The sequence below is a fragment of the Lethenteron reissneri genome, chromosome 51 (genome assembly GCF_015708825.2).
Source record: "Lethenteron reissneri isolate LAM-NWPU_2019-01 chromosome 51, ASM1570882v1, whole genome shotgun sequence".
Classification (NCBI taxonomy): domain Eukaryota; kingdom Metazoa; phylum Chordata; class Hyperoartia; order Petromyzontiformes; family Petromyzontidae; genus Lethenteron; species Lethenteron reissneri.
In genome coordinates, this window is record NC_083829.1 from 12,675,626 (window position 1) to 12,695,703 (window position 20,078).

Genomic DNA, 20,078 nt, shown 5'->3' on the forward strand with positions numbered 1-20,078 from the left:
ATTCAAATGTAAAAAACACAGACACACACTCGGTGTGTTCACTCGGTGCAAATGTCGACCGCTCGGCGAACTGGCTTGCAGTGTAGGTTTTGTTTTTCTGCCACTGACAGTCGGGCAATCAGAGAGGCTCGGATGCGTCTGGAGATGTTTTATCATTCGACGCCAACGGCGTAGGCAACGTGTGTTTTTATGTTGTTGGTCGCCATATTAGTATTACTATTATTACTACTATCATTATTACTACTAGTATTACTACTAGTGTCAATACTATTATCACTACTAGTATTAATACTACTATTATTACTATTATTACTAGTATTATTACTATTATTACTTCGGGTGCGATGTTTGTCTGGACAAACGCTCCGTATGCAACTTGATATTCCAGAATTAGGTACCCCGTTGTGGTGCATTCTAAAACTAGTTAGGGTTTCCGTCTGTTTGTTTTAATAGCGTACGGTACCTTCTATTATGTGTGCACTTTGTCTCGGTTCGCTGCTTTTATTTGACGAGGGGTTTTAGGCATTGTTTGTGCACTCCTCGCGTGTTGGTTGTTTGTGTCGAGCCGATTGTCTATTTTGTTAGGCCCAGGTGTCTCTTTCAAAAGGCATTTCATCTCTGCATTCTCACATCGTTAAATACACGAGGTGAGATGTGAATGATAAAACTAGGACCGTCCCGTATCTCACAGAGAGGAATCTTTGCCTCTAACATCTCGCAGTGCACCGGCATTGATTGGAGCAAGCCTGATTGCTGATGAGACGCTGCATGTCACAACCGGCTCAGAGTTTGCTTGTGTTGAACCAATGCTGCTGAAATTGTGCCACTCCGAGAAGGCTTTGTGGCTGATGGGACATGTACAAAATAGAAGTGTATCTTGTATGGAGGAACAGATGCATGAAATAAATGTGTTGCCTGGTCATTTGTGTGTTAGCCAGAGCCGATATGTTATCTGAACTAATATCTTGCACTCTCAAAACCAAATTTGTTCAACTTTTTGACCAACTCATGTTTGTACTACAAGTCCTTAGGCCAGAGCAGAAATGATAACCCCCAGCAATACCTGTTCATTAATGTGCCCAATGTGAGCGGAACATTTAATAACCCCACTTATTTCCAATTATTGTCACATAATTGGCAGTTTTCTGGCCACATCAAGAAAAGGGAACCGCTAAAGTGATGCCCCCTCAGGTGGTGCCGACAATGAGAGATGCCTGGGCTGGGCTCGTGGACTATGATCACGAGGGGCAGACGTCGTGACCAAAGAACCCATTCGGCCTCGCAGCCTGTCAGGGTAGGAGCTGTGAACAGACACCGCAGCTGTCGTGGCCAACGGCGGTGCCGTGACGAGCACCACACCTTCCTCTCACAGCCGCGAAATTAAACAACTTGTCTGGAATCGGAGCGTCGCACGCACGCGCCAACGTTGTGAACACAGCCCGCTACCGCCGTGCTGCGTGTTCCAAAGGGAGATTTGACTCCTCGTGCCCGAGACTTGGTCGGACGGTTCCTCGATTCATTTCCGGAATCATTCCTTGGCGGACGGCGGCATCACAAAGATTACGTAACCCGTGGTGACGGTGTCAACCACCACGCGTACGAATAGGAAAAGCAGCCGCTGAATCAGAGCGCAACTTTTGATGGAGAAGTCTGCGGCTCACTCAAGGGGGCCACGGCGGCATCGTCAGACTGCGACAAGAGGGCCGCTGCGTTATGATGCACCGGTGTAGAACCGCCGATGCGTCCGAATGCTCGTGTGCTCACAGCTCACCGAGTGAATGCCGGCTGCTGTCACTCGGGGACATCGGCTGTCCCCAAACTCCACCCCCCATCCCGCACTGTAGGCAAGACCCAGCACCCCGGGACCGTTGCTGAGCGTCACAATTAACGTCTGTGGGGATGTCAGTTTCTAGATAATGGTTAAGGCCTCCCCCCCCCACTGCTATTGACTAAGCTTCGAGATGACGACGGAATGGATGAATCTTCACGCAGTGATGGCCTCGTTGGGTTCACGGTGTACGAGGTGTGTCGGCGCGACGTGAGATCGCACCGGCGAGCCGAGTGAAGCGACGCCACCTCTTGATCTCGCTGGAAACGCGCTCGGGCAGATTGCTTTCCTAATCACGTCGCTGCGTCGACTTGGAGTAAAGTCGCAATGGATTTGGAAGACGAGCGGGCGAGATGTTAGCGGCGGTTTTTTGAAGGTGAACAGGAATCCGCTGGAGGAATTTGACGTTCGATGTAACGCGATACCATTTTTTTGTTCCAAGCTTTGGTAAGGAGATTAAGCGGAGACGTTCTACGAGATTTTTTTTGTTGAGACGAGGGACTCGGGGCAGCTAGCAGAGCTGTGGGGTTTCTTTAACACAGATTTGCAATGCTAAGTGCATTCCCTGCGCTTGTCTGTGCGTGTGCTATACACGCTCTATGCTGCGTCCTGTGCATTGCACCCAAGTGACACGAGATTGCAGAGATAAGTAGTTAACCTTTGCCTTAAAGGGAAACGCAAATCCATGTTGAATGCTGTGCTGTGTGGGGTGGTTGTAGGCTCGCATGGCAGTGTGCTTGTACTCATTATTCCAGGTTTCTACATCGGGCGTTAATTCATCCCGGCTGGAGTAGATCATCAAGAGCTACTATATCCAACTCTTATTACAGCTGAACTCGTATCACTGCTATGAATATATTTTTATCGCATTACCTTTACACCAAGTCATTCTCATTCGCCACGTTTGCTGTTGAACACGAGGTGAAGGCGCAGCCCTGCAAGTGCTCGCTCGCACCCCTCTGTGGCTCGTGTCTTCGGTTTTAGATTTCCGCAGGAGATGTGCGCGCATCGGTCTGTTGTCGATGTTGTGGGCATGCGGTTGATGGTTACGCGGCCGGCGTCTTCGAGGAATGTCAAATGCCAGGAGGTGCGATGGCGTTTGGGTCTCCCGTAGGCAAGTGTTCATTCATTCTGGACCGGATTGGTTATGGCTCACGAAGGTGACGACCTCTGCACGCTTCTGTTTGTGAATACCCATGCTTCTGCTCCATTTGTTATAGCGGGTGATATAGACGAGGTGCTCGCGAAGAGACCGACAGAAGTCACGGACTCTCACGTATACGCGGTGCATTTTCGAGATGCGTGGTGCCGTCCATAAGCAAAATAATAATTCATATTCTTGGGTCTTTCAGTAAAGTTACGTAGATAGGTTCAAAGAAGATTACAAAAAATAACCAAAACTACGACGTTTTGATCGCAACACAAGCAATCGTCATCAGGAAAATGAGTAATGGCGGCTGTGTTAGTGTGAGACATTTAACCTGTTAATATGAAGACATTTACCCTGTTAATGTAAAACCAGAGAGTCGAAAATAACTACTAACATCGGAAGGAAACATCACAGCCAGTTATGACTTAAACTGGCTAATAACGTCCTTCCAATGATTGCTCAGTTTGTATCCATCTTCTCGGTTGAAATTGTGTCTGTGTCTATAAATATGGATGGCTTCATGAACGAATCTTTGTTGATAGCCAGTGGGCTTGCAAATTACCTTCGTCTTAGATAAATCAATTTCGTGTGTGCCCACCGCATTCAAACAATGATCAGCCACGGCCGAGGTATTGGTCCTACCGTGTTTCAGATCTGCCTTGTGTTCACGAACACGGTCCGAGACGTGTCGCTTAGTTTCCCCAATGTAACTACTGCCGCAGACACAGCTTAGTTTGTAGACGCCGGGGTATTGCATATCAGGGACCACATCCTTCACAGATGGGATCAAATCACGCATTTTGCGTAATATGTTAATTCGTTGTCCTCGATGTGGCGGTGGCTCTGCGATCTTACATTGACATGCAAATGTATCACATTAACATATCTAGCCCCGCCCACTTCGATTATGACCCTTTGGTTACGCGCATTTCAAACCTTTCAAACATCCTGCCTCAGCAGCTTTCCCGCTTTTTTTCTCCTGATGACGATTGCTTGTGTTGTGATCGAAACGTCGTAGTTTTTGTGATGTTTTGTTATTTTATTTGAAGCTATCTACGTGACTTCACCGAAAGACCCAAGCATATGAATTCCTGCAGTCACGAAAGCTTTAAGTCAAGATAAAATACTTTAGTGCATTTCCTGTCTTTGGCATTCGCATAGCGCAAGTCTACCACGAAGGCGCAATATTTCATAGACATTGTCTGCTGTCGCTTCACAGTTGGGGGTGATGGCTCTGTGTGTAAACCCAATTGAGTAATAATAAAAACAGAAGTCCCAATGTCTCCGTTTATTCACTTAAAAAAATACAATTTGTGTTTGATTTATTTGAGATACATTAACCATACAGAACCCTTATCTAAGTGACTTTGTCATCATCATTATCAACCATGAGCAATCCACTGCTTGATAGAGGCCTCCCCAAATCATTGCTACTGTCACTGTTAACAAATTATTATTTTAAACCACGTAAAAAGTAAGCAATTTAATACAATACCAAAGTAAAATAATAACTGTAGGAGGTATGCAAATCACAAAAATATAACTCTACATGAGCAGAGATTTGGATTTAATGCAATGTAAGCTGGAGAGATAACAATAATTTTAAATGGCCCCATCCCACAATTATCTTATCGGTGTTTCTATCATCTTTGGACATGGCTTGCCTCGAGCACTTACTCTCTCGTAGAGTAAAACAATCCGGAGAAGCATTAGACCGACTCACCAAAATAATTGGCTGCTTCTACTAAGTGGCTGAACATAAAACGAAAAGGGAAAGAATATGAACACGCTAACAGCAAAGACATGAGGACTGGAGGGATTCTGGAAAGCATTATGGAATAAGAGCATACATTGATTATTTCTGTCATTTATTGCAGTGGAATAACAATAGAGCCATAGTCCATATAACAAACTCATAATTCATCAATGACCATGATTTTTAAAGAAACACGTATATATTGTAATTGGTGAAGTTTTGTGCAATTATTCAGTGGATACGAATTGGAGACTGAACTTTAGGCCATGGGGTCTGATCAAAATTAAATGGTGAAAATGAGTTCTGATCACCAGTTATTTTAATTGGCATATGAGTGGTTACCGAATAGTAGATATATATTCCTTGATATTTCACCTGATGACGATTGCTTGTGTTGTGATCGAAACGTCGTGATATTTTTCTTATTTTTCTATCTACGTGGCTTTACCGAAAGACCCAAAGAATATGAATTCCTGCATTCACGAAAGCTTTAAGTCAAGTAGATATTTAGTCACATACAAACGCTTCAGTCAAACCACGTCTAACTAAAAAAGCTAATTGGTATTAAAAGAAAAATTGTAAAATGTTGCTGGCAAATAGCATTTTGGTGACAGCTGTTGTCGTGAGGTCAGAAAATAGCTCCGCTATTACTCGGCTATTATAGCCCAGGACAAAATAAATGAACAGAAAATTTGTGTTCTTGACATATCCGTCTCCACATAAAATATATTAAATATCTCTCACACAAGCCATGAGTCGCACGGCCTTGTGGGAGCGCGTAATTTAAACAACTAGACCGGTTTAAAAATTCCATGTCTCATCAGTAGTCGGGCTCGCTTGAACCCATGCTGGCTAACTGCCGATCTCACAGGCAAGGAAGCACCCACTCTTTAAGATTTGGGGATCCTAGGTTCTACAACAGACCAGGACAGATGAGTTTGATTTCACACCAAGTTGGGCGAAATTCATAGCAAGTTTCACCACGTGGAGATCTCTCTTACAATAGCGCTCACCACGTAGTGATCTCTCTTACAATAGCGCTCACCACGTAGTGATCTCTCTTACAATAGCGCTCACCACGTAGTGATCTCTCTTACAATAGCGCTCACCACGTAGTGATCTCTCTTACAATAGCGCTCACCACGTAGTGATCTCTCTTACAATAGCGCTCACCACGTAGTGATCTCTCTTACAATAGCGCTCACCACGTAGTGATCTCTATTACAATAGCGCTCACCACGTAGTGATCTCTCTTACAATAGCGCTCACCACGTAGTGATCTCTCTTACAATAGCGCTCACCACGTAGTGATCTCTCTTACAATAGCGCTCACCACGTAGTGATCTCTATTACAATAGCGCTCACCACGTGAGCAAGATTTGCATAGTAATGCTCTGTAACCTTTACAATGTTTTTTTACACTATTACGAAGCTATGCGAATATAAAGACGACCTCTTAACTGGAACAGTATTCACACACGAAGCTACAAGCGGTAACTTCGATGGTAACTGTGTGGGAAATGTAAGATGCGCCACTAGTTTTATATTTTATATTATATTATGTCGCGCCGAACTAGGACCCCCGAATCGTAGGGAGAGGGTCCTTGTCTGTAAGATTGGCAGTTCGCCACCATTGTTTCAAGCGAGCTTCACTATGCTGATGATCCACTGTGATTTGAAACCGGCCCAGAGTTATGCTTATCTTGAAATGATGCTGGTGAAAGTATACACTGCTAGAAGACGATGCAGCTGATGGGTCATGTAAGAAATAATTTTATTGTTGATGTGGGGAGAAGGATATGTGATGGAGACGTGGCTTATTTATGTTGTCATTGAGATACAGTCGGTTTTCCGCGATAAATACAATTTTCACAATACAATACTTTATTGCATTTCACGATAAGATGATTATTTTCGCAAAATCTGATTCACACAACTTCATTGTACTTAATGCACAAACAACACATGACTATTACCGATGTGCTGGGCACTCAACATAAGCCTGCCATAAATCTCCCAATAATTGCAATTTTACAACCTATAACAGATCTTGACTTAAAGCTTTCGTGACTGCAGGAATTATTTTTCTTTTGGATCTTTTGGTCAAGTCACGAAGATAGGTTCAAAGAAAATAACAAAAAACTACGACGTTTCGATCACAACACAAGCGGTTGTCATCAGGAAAAGGGGATTAGCTTCTAAAGGCAAACTGTTTATGAAGGTTAGAAATGGGCGTCGCACAAATGTCAGCAGAATGGGCGGGGCAGCTAATGTTAATGTAAGTGACTTTACCGAAAGACTCAAAGAATATAACCTATAACACAAATAAAGGACACGCTGTCAGTTACAAACTACATAAGTACGTGAACCGCACAAGTTTGGTTGCCATTATAACCGCTATGCTCTCAATTACTCACGGTCGCTTTTTCAAAAGCGATGCATTCGCGGGTTAGAACTTTGTTTTTCCTCAATTTTTATTTTGAACTTTGAATTCCCCGTGACGTCATAAATACCTCTGTCAAGGAACAACATACCTCCCCAAAAAGTAAAATGTGCAACAACATGATCAAGTCGTGACAACATTTTGCTGAATGGACGATGCTATTCATGGCTGCGGTGTTGAATATGATGATGTTGCATTATTATCCACACACCCTGGCATGCACGAGTGGCAGATTCCTGGCACAGGGCGACCACTCTGAGCTCCAATGTGTTTGCCTTCTTCCTCGCTTCATTTCATTCCTATCGGCTGTCCAATAACGCAGGAGTACATGTGTTCTAGACATTACATATCAATAGCGATTATAATTATAATAAAGTACATTTCCTAAACGTACAATGTGAGAGCTTGTAGATGAGGCAGCGTTAGTTTTGCGTGTAAATGACCTGAAATAAAGCAATGTAGGAACCCTATCAATAAAAGGATACACGGTTACCAAGAAAAGCGTGCAAAATCCTATAGAAACATTAGAATGCTAAACCTTACCATCAATGACGGCTTAAACGGTGTAACCATATGCATTGCATTGCACTCAGAATTATGTTGAAGGTTGCTAGGATTTGGATATTTTTTTATTCTCTTTAACCTTTTTATTTAAATTCCTTGTTATGACATTGAAATGCCTTTTAACAAATGCCATCTTGGGTCACACACGTTAATAATTTGTTAATTATCAACTTTCCTTTCCTCTCTGATTGCTTCAGTTTGTACACAAAACACACGCAATCACAAGACAATGTACCAGCGGCAATAATAACACAAATACATCTGACCAATAAATTACAGGTTACGGTGGTCGGTGCTATGAAGGCAATAGCTGTTTTACAAATATACATGGGCCGTCATTTAATCGGCTGTTAAATATTTTCTACAAATATTGTAGTTGTTGATTTGGCAAAAAAAAAAAAATGACCTATTATTGAAAGTAATACGTCTATCTTTTTTGTGGGATGTCAGTAGTGCGAGATATATTTTATTTACATCAGGTGGACGGGCCCAATAAGCTGTTATGCTCTATTTTATGGACGGTACAGATGTCACTGCATGGTACAGATCTCAGTCCCAACCATGGTTATACATCGATTGCGATACACACGGCAAATATCTGTACACACCAGTATGTATAGTACTTATCCCATGGAGAGATTGGCCCTTCACATGAAGCAGTGTGGAATTTCAGAATCGCTAATAGGGAGGAATGAGCAATATCCAGACCCTTGTTTACATGAGAACACGTTGACACTTTGTCAGTTGCGTAACGTCCAGGCATCGGAGCCATGGTGCTTGTTGACCTCTTAACAATTCTCTTTCTGCATGAATACCGTGTGCCCCGTGCAGAAACGGTTTGGGCTCAATGGACTTCACAAATGTCTATTTAATGGCAAATAAACACAGGGGGTTCTCGCTATGAATTTTCAATTAGAAAAATAATAATAATTTGAGTTTCTAACGCACCGCCGCCGCCAGCACCACACGGCGTTGGCTCGCTCGCGAGGAGACAGAGAACGAGGAGGAACCGCAGACGAGCAGGAAGTGCAGTCCCCACGCGGCGCGGTGAGCCGGGGGCCAAATTACCCCCCCTGATCTCCGGTCCTGTGTCTATCGAGGTGTCATTGGCAAATTGGTGAGCGTTTACATGCGCGAGGAAACCGGAGTGTTCGGAGAAAACCCCACGGCGTGCGAGGGGGAAAACGCTCTGTCCCAGACAGATGGAATCGGCGGAGTCCACATTTGCCACCCTGGCCTCTCCTAGCAAGCCAGGGTATTGGCTCCTTCGTGCGATTCACCAACCTGCGCCTTCACAGTCGTTGGCCTACAGGTGCGCACCACCGCCGCACGGCTATTAAAGTATTTTAAATGCCAGCATTTTATAAAATGGCAACGTTACGATGAATCGGAGACTTGAGGGCGCTGTGTTAACACGGGCAACGTTTTTCTACAGCGCAACGATGAATGCTCCTGAAATAAGAGGGTAGGAATTCAACGTCTGCTGCAGTCGCAGATCGAAAGGTGAAGCCTTTTAATGATGTTCCCGTCGGCTTTTCAGTCTCGGGCTGCGCACATTGTTCACGGCGCTTTTTGACCACCGTGTTCAAACTGTGTAATGAATGTGCAGGACGCACTTAACAAGCTGTAGCCAGGGTTACCCAATCGTTGAAGCCTCCGATGTACGTCTCGATTTTACAAAGCGATTTACCGCACGTCCCATTGGTCACACCATCACTTTACGACCACAGGGTCGACAATCGCCTTCTGCTTTTACCGCGCCGGAAAAAATCTCATCCCAACTTCGCCTCTACATGACCAAGTCGGCATCTTAGCGCAGTGGTAACGCTCGTACGTCTCACGGCAAGATGGACCTGGGGTCGCGATTCCGGGAGTTGGCATGTTCTCCCCGCGGTTCTGCATCGGTTTCATTCTGGTTCTCCGGTCTCATCCAATGGCATAAAAAGTAAGCCTGCGATGTGACTCCTCGTGGCCAAACATCACGATTTGAAGCTTTCGTGACTGCAAGGATTCATATTCTTAGGTTTTTTCAAGAAAAGTCACGTTTCGGAGACAACACAAGTGTCCGTCATCAGGTGGGACCGTCACAGCTAGATTTACTGACGGAGATTTGTGTTGCCTCCGAAACGTCGTGATTTATAATTTTTACCTACGTGACTTTACCGAAAAAACCTAAGAGTATAAACATCACGATGCTTTAAACATATCTGCAACTTTCGCAATTGGGATTACACGCAGGAACACCTTCACCTCATGCAAAAACTGAACAAGGTCTTGAGACTCGGTGAGGCTTTTCTGGGTTAACAAGTAGATTAATAATAATAATATACCGTGGTAGCAAACCATACCTGTGATTTACAATTTCACACAAACTCGCGTGTTTATGAAATTGCGTGGCTAATTTCTCGGATAACCTGCACCGCACCGCTTGGCGCGAGTGTTGCTTTCGCCGATTAAAAGTTTGACCTCCATGGGGGCCGTGGATTACAGCATCCGCAATGTGATCCCCTCATTGGAGTTCTGCTTTTGTTCAGGAGCCCAACGTACAAACATCCGCGAGGGTGAACACGGGTCACGAGCGTGTCACACGTGGGGGCAAAACCCTGTCGAGAAAGGGGACCTGCTGGGAGCACATGGAGCTCCTCACAACCCTGCCATCGTGGGGATGACAGTCGGGAGTAGGATACTGGAGCTCCTCACAACCCTGCCATCGTGGGGATGACAGTCGGGAGTAGGATACTGGAGCTCATCACAACCCTGCCATCGTGGGGATGACAGTCGGGAGTAGGATACTGGAGCTCCTCACAACCCTGCCATCGTGGGGATGACAGTCGGGAGTAGGATACTGGAGCTCCTCACAACCCTGCCACGATGACGGTCGGGAGGAGTCCTCTGGCTCTATTTTCACCACGTTAAAATCAATTATAATCAAACTCCATGTGCTGAATCGTTTCAAATAGGTAGGTAATACGTTAATTACACATTTATAATTATGAAACCTGTGTACTTATAGATACAGTCTGCATGTCATGTACTTGTGTGTTCAATGCAGACAGGTTCAGTAAATCACTTATGCGGTGTTAACCTGTGGTGTTAAACACTAAAGAATACATTACTACGTAGATCACAGCACACCACTGATTTTATTTCCGTCTAGACAGCATTTAAATGCTGACTTTGCAGAATCTATGTACGTCGCCAACCATGATAATCAGGTGTGGGGAAGGACAACAAACTAAACATGAGTACTAAAGAAATACGTTTTAAATCTACATTTAAACGTGCATAGCTCCAGCGGCTTCCTCATATCTGAAGGAAGAGCGTTCCAGACGGCCGCAGAAGCGCAACTCAAAGCGCCGCGCAGTGCATTGACGGTCTTTGTTCGACGGTTATCAAGGTTCTTTGTCGCATTTCTTTTTCAAGTCAACACTTCTCAAGATGGTATTGACCTTATATCTCGGAAAATGTATCTTACCTCTCCCCCCCCCGCCGCCCCTCTCAACCAACTCGCCTTCCAAACCCCGCGCTCCAGCACCTGGGGGCTTGGACAACCAGCGCTCACCCAAGCCGGGCATCCCCTGGACAAAAGACCTTTGGCCAGAGTGGCCTCCATTTGTTCATTATTATTTTTAAACTATTAATTAAGTAATTAATGCCGTTGACTTACAGTGAGTTGGGAAGGAGGGAGCTTATTTTCAAGGGGAAAACGAGGGTGCCAAGTGAAATGTATTTCTAGTCATAGTTGGTCAATAATATATTCGCTAACAAGTCCAATTACGCGACATTCTGCCCGGAGAAACTTTTTTTTAATCGCAAAGAGCAAGGTGCACAGCGTGAGCTCATGTCTGGCAGACATCGGTGCGTTATCCACCGTGTCGTATTAATTCCCAACAGCAGGTGTGGCCGGTAGTGTTAATGCGAGCACATTGGCATAAGCAGAGCGCTTACATTTAGCACGCCCGTGGCGGGGAACGTGTCGTTGTCATCTGCATATTAGCAGCTTTTACATCGTTACTGGAACTCTCGGCCCTCGCGAGTAGATACGTGTGGCGTGTTTATACGGTGGACAGAGGCTGTTTTTGCAAAACTCCCTTAGGGAAGTGAATAAAATGCGAATGTTAATACCACATCGGGGGCCGTCTCTAAGTTGGCCCCTAGACTAATAGGAGGAGTGCTTGGCACGGCGATCAAAACCAACGCAGTGGAGACAAAGGTGGCAGAATGTGTCCCCGAACCCCTGCGTGCGCTGTGCCAGCCTTAATTGGTACATGGAAACAGTGCCTCTGCCAAAAGTCCTACCACGATCAAAGTAAACACTTTGAGTGCGTAGTGGAAGCGCAGTGGTAAGCGCGCTGCGCTGCGTGTCCAATAAGAGTGGCCTCCCCGAGGTTGACTCGGCTTCAAATTAGGACACTCTGTCCTTCTCCTATAGCGCGGAAGTAGTTTCAATCCTGAAGAACACTGTGTTATGAAAAAAACAAGTTATAATAAGGAATAAATAATATCGGGGTAAAGCACAGCCCGCGATGACACGTGAGGTGCATACACAGGCTGAGCAAAGACATGGGTAGTAGCATCTCGAAGCATCCAGCAGCATCCCACTCCCTTGCGTGACGCTACGCCGAGGCAGACGTACGACCGCTTGTTCCTGCTCGCGTGATGGAGTTGCGTTCGCTCAATCGCGTTATTTCCAATTCGCATCCGCGTTATAAAAAATGTGTTCCCTCATACGATCATCACGTTCTATCCAATTCGCGTCATGAAAGCAACACGCGGCGGTATAGGAGGACAGTTACCTGGTGCAGTGTGTAAACATCGGCACTGGGGAGACAAAGGCGGTCGGGCTTGGTCTTGGCCACCCACAACCTCGTGTGCCGTGCGAACCTTCATCGGTGTTCGCTATAACAGCCCTTGCCCCAACAACCTGTCCAGGCTATACGGGGGTTCTTTGTCCTCTGCCTTAAGTGGGGACTTGTCAAGTGCCAAGTGTTAAATCTGCTCAATGTAATTTGCTCCAAACTCAACCCTGACGAAGTAAATAATGATACATAAGAGGTTTTTTGGGTTGGATCGCGTAAATATATAAATGTGTCGTTAAAAACCCGCCACCACCCGACACAGCCTACGTGTTAAACTAAATAATTATAGTTTAAAAATAAAACTATTTTGTAAACCTATAACGTGCATATTGTGTGTGATACGTTTCCAAGTAAGTTTCTGAATATTTTCAATATTAAATCCAGGAAAGCTTCCACTTTCCTCACAACGTTGAGTTATGATTGCAATATATTTTCGATTCTTCATGTGATAGTGTTTTTGTTCAGTCGACTTGGGTTTGCTGCTCTTTAATTTATTTGCTTTGCTTTTTGTCATTTCTGTGACCCAGGTCACTCTCGCAAAATGAAACTCATCCTGGCCTCTTGAATTCTCACCAAAACAAACTTGAACTTTGAACTTACAGTAGGTCACCACTGCCGAGTGCTGAACTGTGCATTTGAACTCCTGTGCGCAGCCGTAATTGGCTGACATTGGGTGAAATGGCTATGGTCTTCTTGATGGCATATCAGCTCATCACAGAGTTACCACACAATCCCATCCCCAATTAACAGGATTTGCAACTCAATTCGTTTATTTTTAAACAGAATTTGTTTTATTGAATGGTAAAATAGAGAGTGATGTGGAAAATAACCACGCTGCAGTGTAGGTTGCACGTTACGAGCTGCAGATAGACGGACAAATAGGCGGATGGACCGACGAGATTTTCAGATTATACACAGGATTATTATATCATATGCATTCATGAAAATATGGAAACATCGGTCACTCCGGTAAAGACAAATTGTTGTAGAAAAATCGAAGGCTCGTGCAAACCGAGGCACATGGAGTGGTGTACAAATGTCACTGGCCAGTCTGCTGAACGCATCAGCTCCCCCCTGTCCAACTTCTCAAAATGTCAACGTGCAAAATGACGGTAGGCTTATGCAAATGAGGTACGGCATTGCGAGTTGATCTATGACCTATCGACTGGGAGTACATCGAGGGCCGTCTTGAGCGAGACGTCGAGTCTGATTTGACGGATTTGAAAAATAAGAATAGGTTTTCCCCTTCCTGGCAACAAAGCAGGTGTTAAGATGTTCAAACGCCAAATAAGATTCCTTTTGCAAAGGAATCAAGTCACTCGGAGTGCTCAGTTTTGTTGTGCTGATGGCTATGATTAGACAACGGCAGTGTTTAGATCTCCACCTCAGGACGTGTTCAATCTCTCGTTTTACTGGTAAGAACCACCATGTTCGACCAGCCCACAAGGGATTATTGTGTCCGTCCGTCGTGCATCCAAAAATGGGAGGGGTGGGGCTGGGTGGAGAGGGGAGGGTGGGGAGGGGCTGGGTGGGGAGAGTGGGGAGGGGCTGGGTGGGGAGGGGAGGGTGGGGAAGGACTGGGTGGGGAGGGTGGGGCTGGGTGGGGGGTGGGAGGGGTGGGGCTGGGTGGGGAGGGGCTGGTCACCCCGTGGTGCCCTTATAAAACTCAACGTTTAACCTACTCACGCCGGCTTGTGCCCGCCCTCACAGTCGGCCATATTTTAGAAATGCACCACGCCGCCGTTGACCCTGGCCATTGACCGAGCAACCCAACGTTCCTACCAGCTCCCTCCGCAGGAATGTGTTTCCCTCTCTCAATCGGCTTCTGTTTGCCTTTTTATTTGTTCCTTCCATTGGCCCGTTATACTGCAGTTGTTTTGCACGTATAATTCCTCCACCGAGTAGAAATTCTTCATGTTGGTTTTATTTTAATCTCCTTTTTTCAATAGGCCTTCATGTTGATGTTCACCAATGCATGTGTTTTGATACGGTTCATATTCAGTGCTCCGTACTTCACGTCCAGAGTCCGTAGCTGCCGTCTTGTCCATCCTCACATTTCCTGTCTTCATCTTCATGTCCACAAGACCGTTCCTTGAACACTACAAACTTTTAAACGCTTTAAGGAGTTTAGATTAGGTGTTATTGTTCCAAGAAACATTTTATTCTGAATCAAAATACGATGTACATTACCTGTAATCTGTCTGGGTTGTCTTCTGTTCTCGGTAAGAACGAAATTGCGCTGGTATCATTTTGTTTGCAATAAATATACCAAGCAACATTCGAGAAAAATTGTCTTAACATAGTTGCTAAGCCCATGGGTTGCCAGATTGGTTAATAGTATTCACAATTGATATTTATTTATTTTACGAACACGTATTTTTTTACACAATATTTAAAATTGTGCGTTTCACGGTGATGTGCTCAACGGGAGCGGGGTGGGTTGCCCTGGCTCCGTGAAATGCACCCACGCTGACATCTCTCAGAATGTCCGTAAATCCAAAATGCAGTTGGCTCTGCTATTAGATCGGATTAAAGGAAGTGTAATTCCGCAAATGCCAAAGGACCTTTGACTAAGGCTTGTCATGCCTGCATTGAGGGTATTGTAAGAGAAAGGTTAAGCCAAGGCAATACGTGGTGACGGAACGTAACAATACGGCTGCGTCGCTAAACTGCCAAGAGCCGTTCATTTAGAATTAGCGGCTTCGGAGGATATTTTTAGAAATATTTTTCACATTTTTGCAGTAATCCTTTGTGTCGGTAACCAACCACATACATAGGTTAAGATTGCAAAAATGTAAAAACTCCATCCGCACTGCAATGTACAAGATATGAATTATATGCCCGAGCACGTTGATGGACCGAGTTAATTCTCCCTCGAAGGGAACTATTTAGTCACATGTTAAGACCATTGTGAGTTGTGAATATTTGCATAAACCATCGAGAGCAAAGATAACAATCCCCTGTATAGTCTCAACAGACTGTTGGGTGAAGTGCTGTTAGCGAGCACCTATGGAGGCCAGCATGGCACACGAGGCGGTGGGTGACCAACACTATGCCCGGCCGCCTCTGTCTTCGCAGTTCTGATGTTTACACACTATGCCGGGTGCCAATTTAAGGCTAAGTCAACCTAGAAGAAGGCTCAGTTAAAATATTCGCAGCACGCTAACCACTACACTAATGCTCGCCACTAAACCAAACGCAAACGTGATAACATCCATGGGGTGAGAATACGTTTTAATCAATGGATTTGTTACACTGACAACTCTTTGATCGCCACTCACAGTGCGTCACGTTGGGTGAAAATATTGAGTCGAACATGAAACACAGGTGGGGGAATTCAATGACGAGAGTATTTTGAGTGAATTGAAAGGGAAGACAGTTGTGTGGCAGACGGCTTTTACAGACAGTGCGGTAACAGCTCCTAATCTTCTCAGGAACAAAGCATATCAAGGAGTTTGTCAAATTTGGGAGATTTTTTTTGAGCTAGCGGTTCTATACTTCTAAAATCGGACTCTTTGTTTTTAATGTTACAGGAGTTGTTAAAAAAAAAACACTTGGACTCTTGATACCACTTGCAAACACACGACGACCGTTGCTCCTCAGGGAAAACAAGAACAGTAAACTCGGGCACCGCCCGCATGTTACTTTATTGTCGGTTTTGTTTGGTGGCATTATTCCACCTCCCGCTCCCCCCTCTCTTCCCTCTCCTTCCACTTCCTTTGTCTTTTGCCGTGGATCGTCGTCCCCTTGCACTGCGGTCGGGGGGCGAGCCCCAGGTGCCTCCAAGCGGCCCCTCATTTGAGGGAGTAACGCTCCGGGTCCCTTACACGCTCATGGCCTGCGTTTCCCTCTGATGTCTGTTTTGGGTTCTTGAAAAGAATAGAATAATGGAAAAAATGGTGTCTCTCTGTCTGTATATCGCGTGTCTCTCTGGGTGTACCTCGCTGTCTCTCTGTAAATCTCGGAGACACGCAGAGAGACGCCCTCACTGTGCACGCGACTCGAAAAATCACCGCGTTGTATTTTATTCATACGCTGCGGGAAACAAGTAGCGGCACACGCACGCACACGTTGGAAGCGAAATGTGTGCATCATGCATACTTTCATGTTGTGCCATGAAACTCTCCACCAAATGGGGTTATGTCTCCAAACTCGGTGCTACTTCTATACCAGTGCAGGAGTATATCATGATGCTGAGCCAAAACATGTCTGGTATAGAGTTCTGTACTTCTCATATTCACAGCCAAATATTTTGTGAGGATCCTTCATAGTAGACTTGAACTCTTCCTTCAAAAGGAACTACTTTCACTGGGATAATGTCCAAAGGAGCTTGGACATTCTTATTTTTGAGTCCTGTGGCCATAAATACATTGGGACTATTCATGTCTTCTTTATTTCTGATTTTTTTCTGATCTTATTGTGATTTCCTCTTGACGTGAAAATGGCTCCGTAGAAAGGGAATTGGTCAAAAATCTGAATGCGGGATGGTCACAGTAGGACCAGCAGGATGGTCACCATTCGGAATGTTTGTCTTGACGCGGCAATGCGCGTGCGACGTTTCAGCTGGCAGCGCGGCGGGTATTCGGTACTAACCGTGGATCGCTTTCTCGGCTTGCGCAGATGACGGTGGAGATCCCGGAGAACTCGCCGGTGGGGACGCCGGTGGTGCGCGTGCAGGCCAGCGACCCCGACGAGGGCGAGAACGGAAAGGTCCAGTACCGCCTCGCATCCTGGTCGTCCTCCTCCTCGTCGTCCCAGCCGATACCTCCGATGTCGTCGTCGCTGTTGTCTCTCGCATCATCGTCCTCGTTGACGCCTTCGTCCTCCTCCTCCTCCTCCTCCTCGTCGCCGCCGTCGTCGGTCAAGCCTCGTCGACGGCCGGACACGGCTCTGTTCTGGCTGGATTCGTCATCGGGCCTCGTCGTCGTGTGGGGCCTGCTGGACCGCGAGGAGGCGGACATCCACCGCTTGGTCATCGTGGCGACGGACTGTGCGCCTTCGCGACCGGCGAGCGCCACGGCCACGCTCACCATCATCGTGGGTGACGAGAACGACACGCCGCCCGAGATCGAGCTGCGCATCATCGCCCGCACCGAGGGGGACGCCGTGACGGCCGAGGACGCGGACGACGACGACGACGGCGGCGACGGCGAGGTGAGAGGAACGGCTTCGGCGGCGACGGTCGTCGTCTCGGAAGCATCCCCTCCGGGCTTCCCCATCGCGCTCATCTCGGTGTCGGACCGCGACTCGGGCAGCGGCGGTGTCGTCTCGCTGTCCATCTCCCTCGACGGCGACGAGGAAAGCGCCGGCAAGGACGACGGGGATGAGGCCAGCGCCGCCGCCGCCGATCTGCCGTTCCGGGTCCGGCGCCTCCCGCCGTCGCCCGACCGCTACCTGCTGGAGACGGGCGTGGGGCTGGACAGGGAGCGGCGCGAGAGGCACGTCGTGCGCGTCGTGGCCAAGGACTCGGGCGTGCCGCGCCTCTCCAGCACGGCCGTCGTGTTCGTGCGCGTCGCGGATGCCAACGACAACCCGCCCGCGTTCCCGCGCCTAGTATACGAGGCCGCCGTCGCGGAGAACGGCCCGCCGGGCTTGCGCGTTGCCTCGGTGACGGCGACGGACGCTGACGTGGGCAAGAACGGCGCCGTCGTCTATTCCATCGAAAGGGTGATCGCCCTGAGGATGGGCGCCGGAGGGGCCGACACGGCCGGAGGCGGCGACGCGACCGCCTCCCGGGCCGCCGACGCCGCCGGCACCGTGCGCCCCCCTACCGTCGTACGGCCCTCATTGTCGGCCTTCCGCATTGAGCTCACGACGGGCCTGGTGACCGCCTCGCAGAGCCTCGACCGGGAGGACGCCCCCGGCGGCTACGCTCTCGCCGTTGTCGCGAGGGACCGGGGCGTCCCGCCGCTCTCGGCGACGGCCACCGTGATTGTGCGCATCCTCGACCGCAACGACAACGCGCCGCAGTTCGAGCTGCCTGATTTCCACTTCTACGTCCGCGAGAATCAACCGGCCGGCAACATCATCGGCCGCGTGTCCGCGTGGGACCCCGACGAGGGTGACAATGGGAAGCTGGAGTATGCGATAACCGTCGTAAACGGGGAGGAGTTCGACAAGAACGACGCCAAGCATCGCGCGGAGGTCTGGGACCAGGATCCGAACCGGCACGCGGCCGACGACGGGGAATCGACGTCGTTGTCTTCGCTGTCCTCCTCGTCGTCCCAGCAGCCGTTGTTTAGCATCGATCCTGACACGGGGGTGATCCGGGCCGGGTTCTCCTTCGACCGCGAGAAGCAGCACTTCTACACGCTGGAAGTGCGCGCGCGCGACCTCGACCAGACGCCCACGTCGCGCCTCAGCTCCTCGGCCCGTGTCTTCATCCACGTGGTGGATGAGGACGACAACGCCCCCGAGTTCCTCGCACCCAAGACCAACTCGACGTTCGTGTTCGTCGAGACGACGGGGGGCGCCGTGCCGGGCACCACCGTCTACCCCGTCTCAGCCATCGACCCAGACTCCCTGCCGCCCGTGCCTCGGCGCGAAGACGTGGCGGCCGCGGTCGTGGCGGCGGCGGATGAGACCAAGTCGGCATCGTCGTCGTCGGCGACGTCCACCGCCAAGTCTCCGATGGCGCCGATGCAGTACTCGATCGATGGCGGGAACCCACGGGGCCTCTTCGCCATCGACGCTCGCACGGGCCTCGTGACGGTGCGGGAGGCGCTGACGGACGAGCATGCGGGTCTGCACCGCCTGGTGCTGTGCGCCCGCGACACGCGGCACCGGGCCGTCGCGCTGCTGCACGTGTTCGCCAACGCAACGCTGGACGACGTGACGGCCGTCAACCGCCTCATCACGCGCAGCCTCGCCACGCCGCTCTCCAAGAACGTGTCCGGCCTCGGTGGGCCGTTGGGCTTCGACGACGACGGCGACGAAGACGGCAAGCAGAGCAGGCTGCTGCTCGTGGCCGCCGCCCTCGCCCTGGCGGCTGTGCTGGCTGTAGTGGCACTGCTGGCGCTGCTGGTCGCCCTCGCGCACCACTGGTGCCGCTGCTGCTACGTCTGCCGCTGCTGCTGCCGCTACAAGAAGGAGCACCGCGGCAAGCGCAAGTTTTGCGGCGGCGGCGTCGGGGGCGGCGGCGGGCTGGCACAGGCGGCCGTGGATTGGCCCATCTCCAACGATGACAAGAGCATCGGCCACGCTGGCAGGCGGGACAAGGGCGAACGAGGGATCACGGTAGCCTGCACCATCCTGGGCCACGAGGGGGCGAGGGACAAGCAAGCGTCACTCGCAGGTGAGACGGTAACAGTGAAGCCGCGCGATTTGTTCCAAAGCGCTGCGGAACAAAAGTGATTGCCCGAAAAATGCTCGCGTTGTTAAAAGAAAGACACGTTATACAGTCGTTAGTTCTGTCATTTTAAATTTAACCTTTGGCATAATCCTGGCTCTTAACTATAGCCTTAAAATGTAACACCTGT

At 48.4% G+C, this 20,078-nt stretch overlaps 1 protein-coding gene across 1 annotated transcript in view; it reads left to right on the top strand.

The window, feature by feature from the left end:
• The window catches only part of LOC133355560 (protocadherin-1-like), a 105,228-nt gene that overhangs the window by 56,154 nt on the left and 28,996 nt on the right, over window positions 1-20,078 (top strand). Inside the window, exon 7 of the mRNA XM_061572899.1 lies at window positions 17,221-19,894. Within this exon, the coding sequence (XP_061428883.1) occupies window positions 17,221-19,894 (2,674 nt within the window). The remainder of the gene's footprint in view (window positions 1-17,220; window positions 19,895-20,078) is intronic.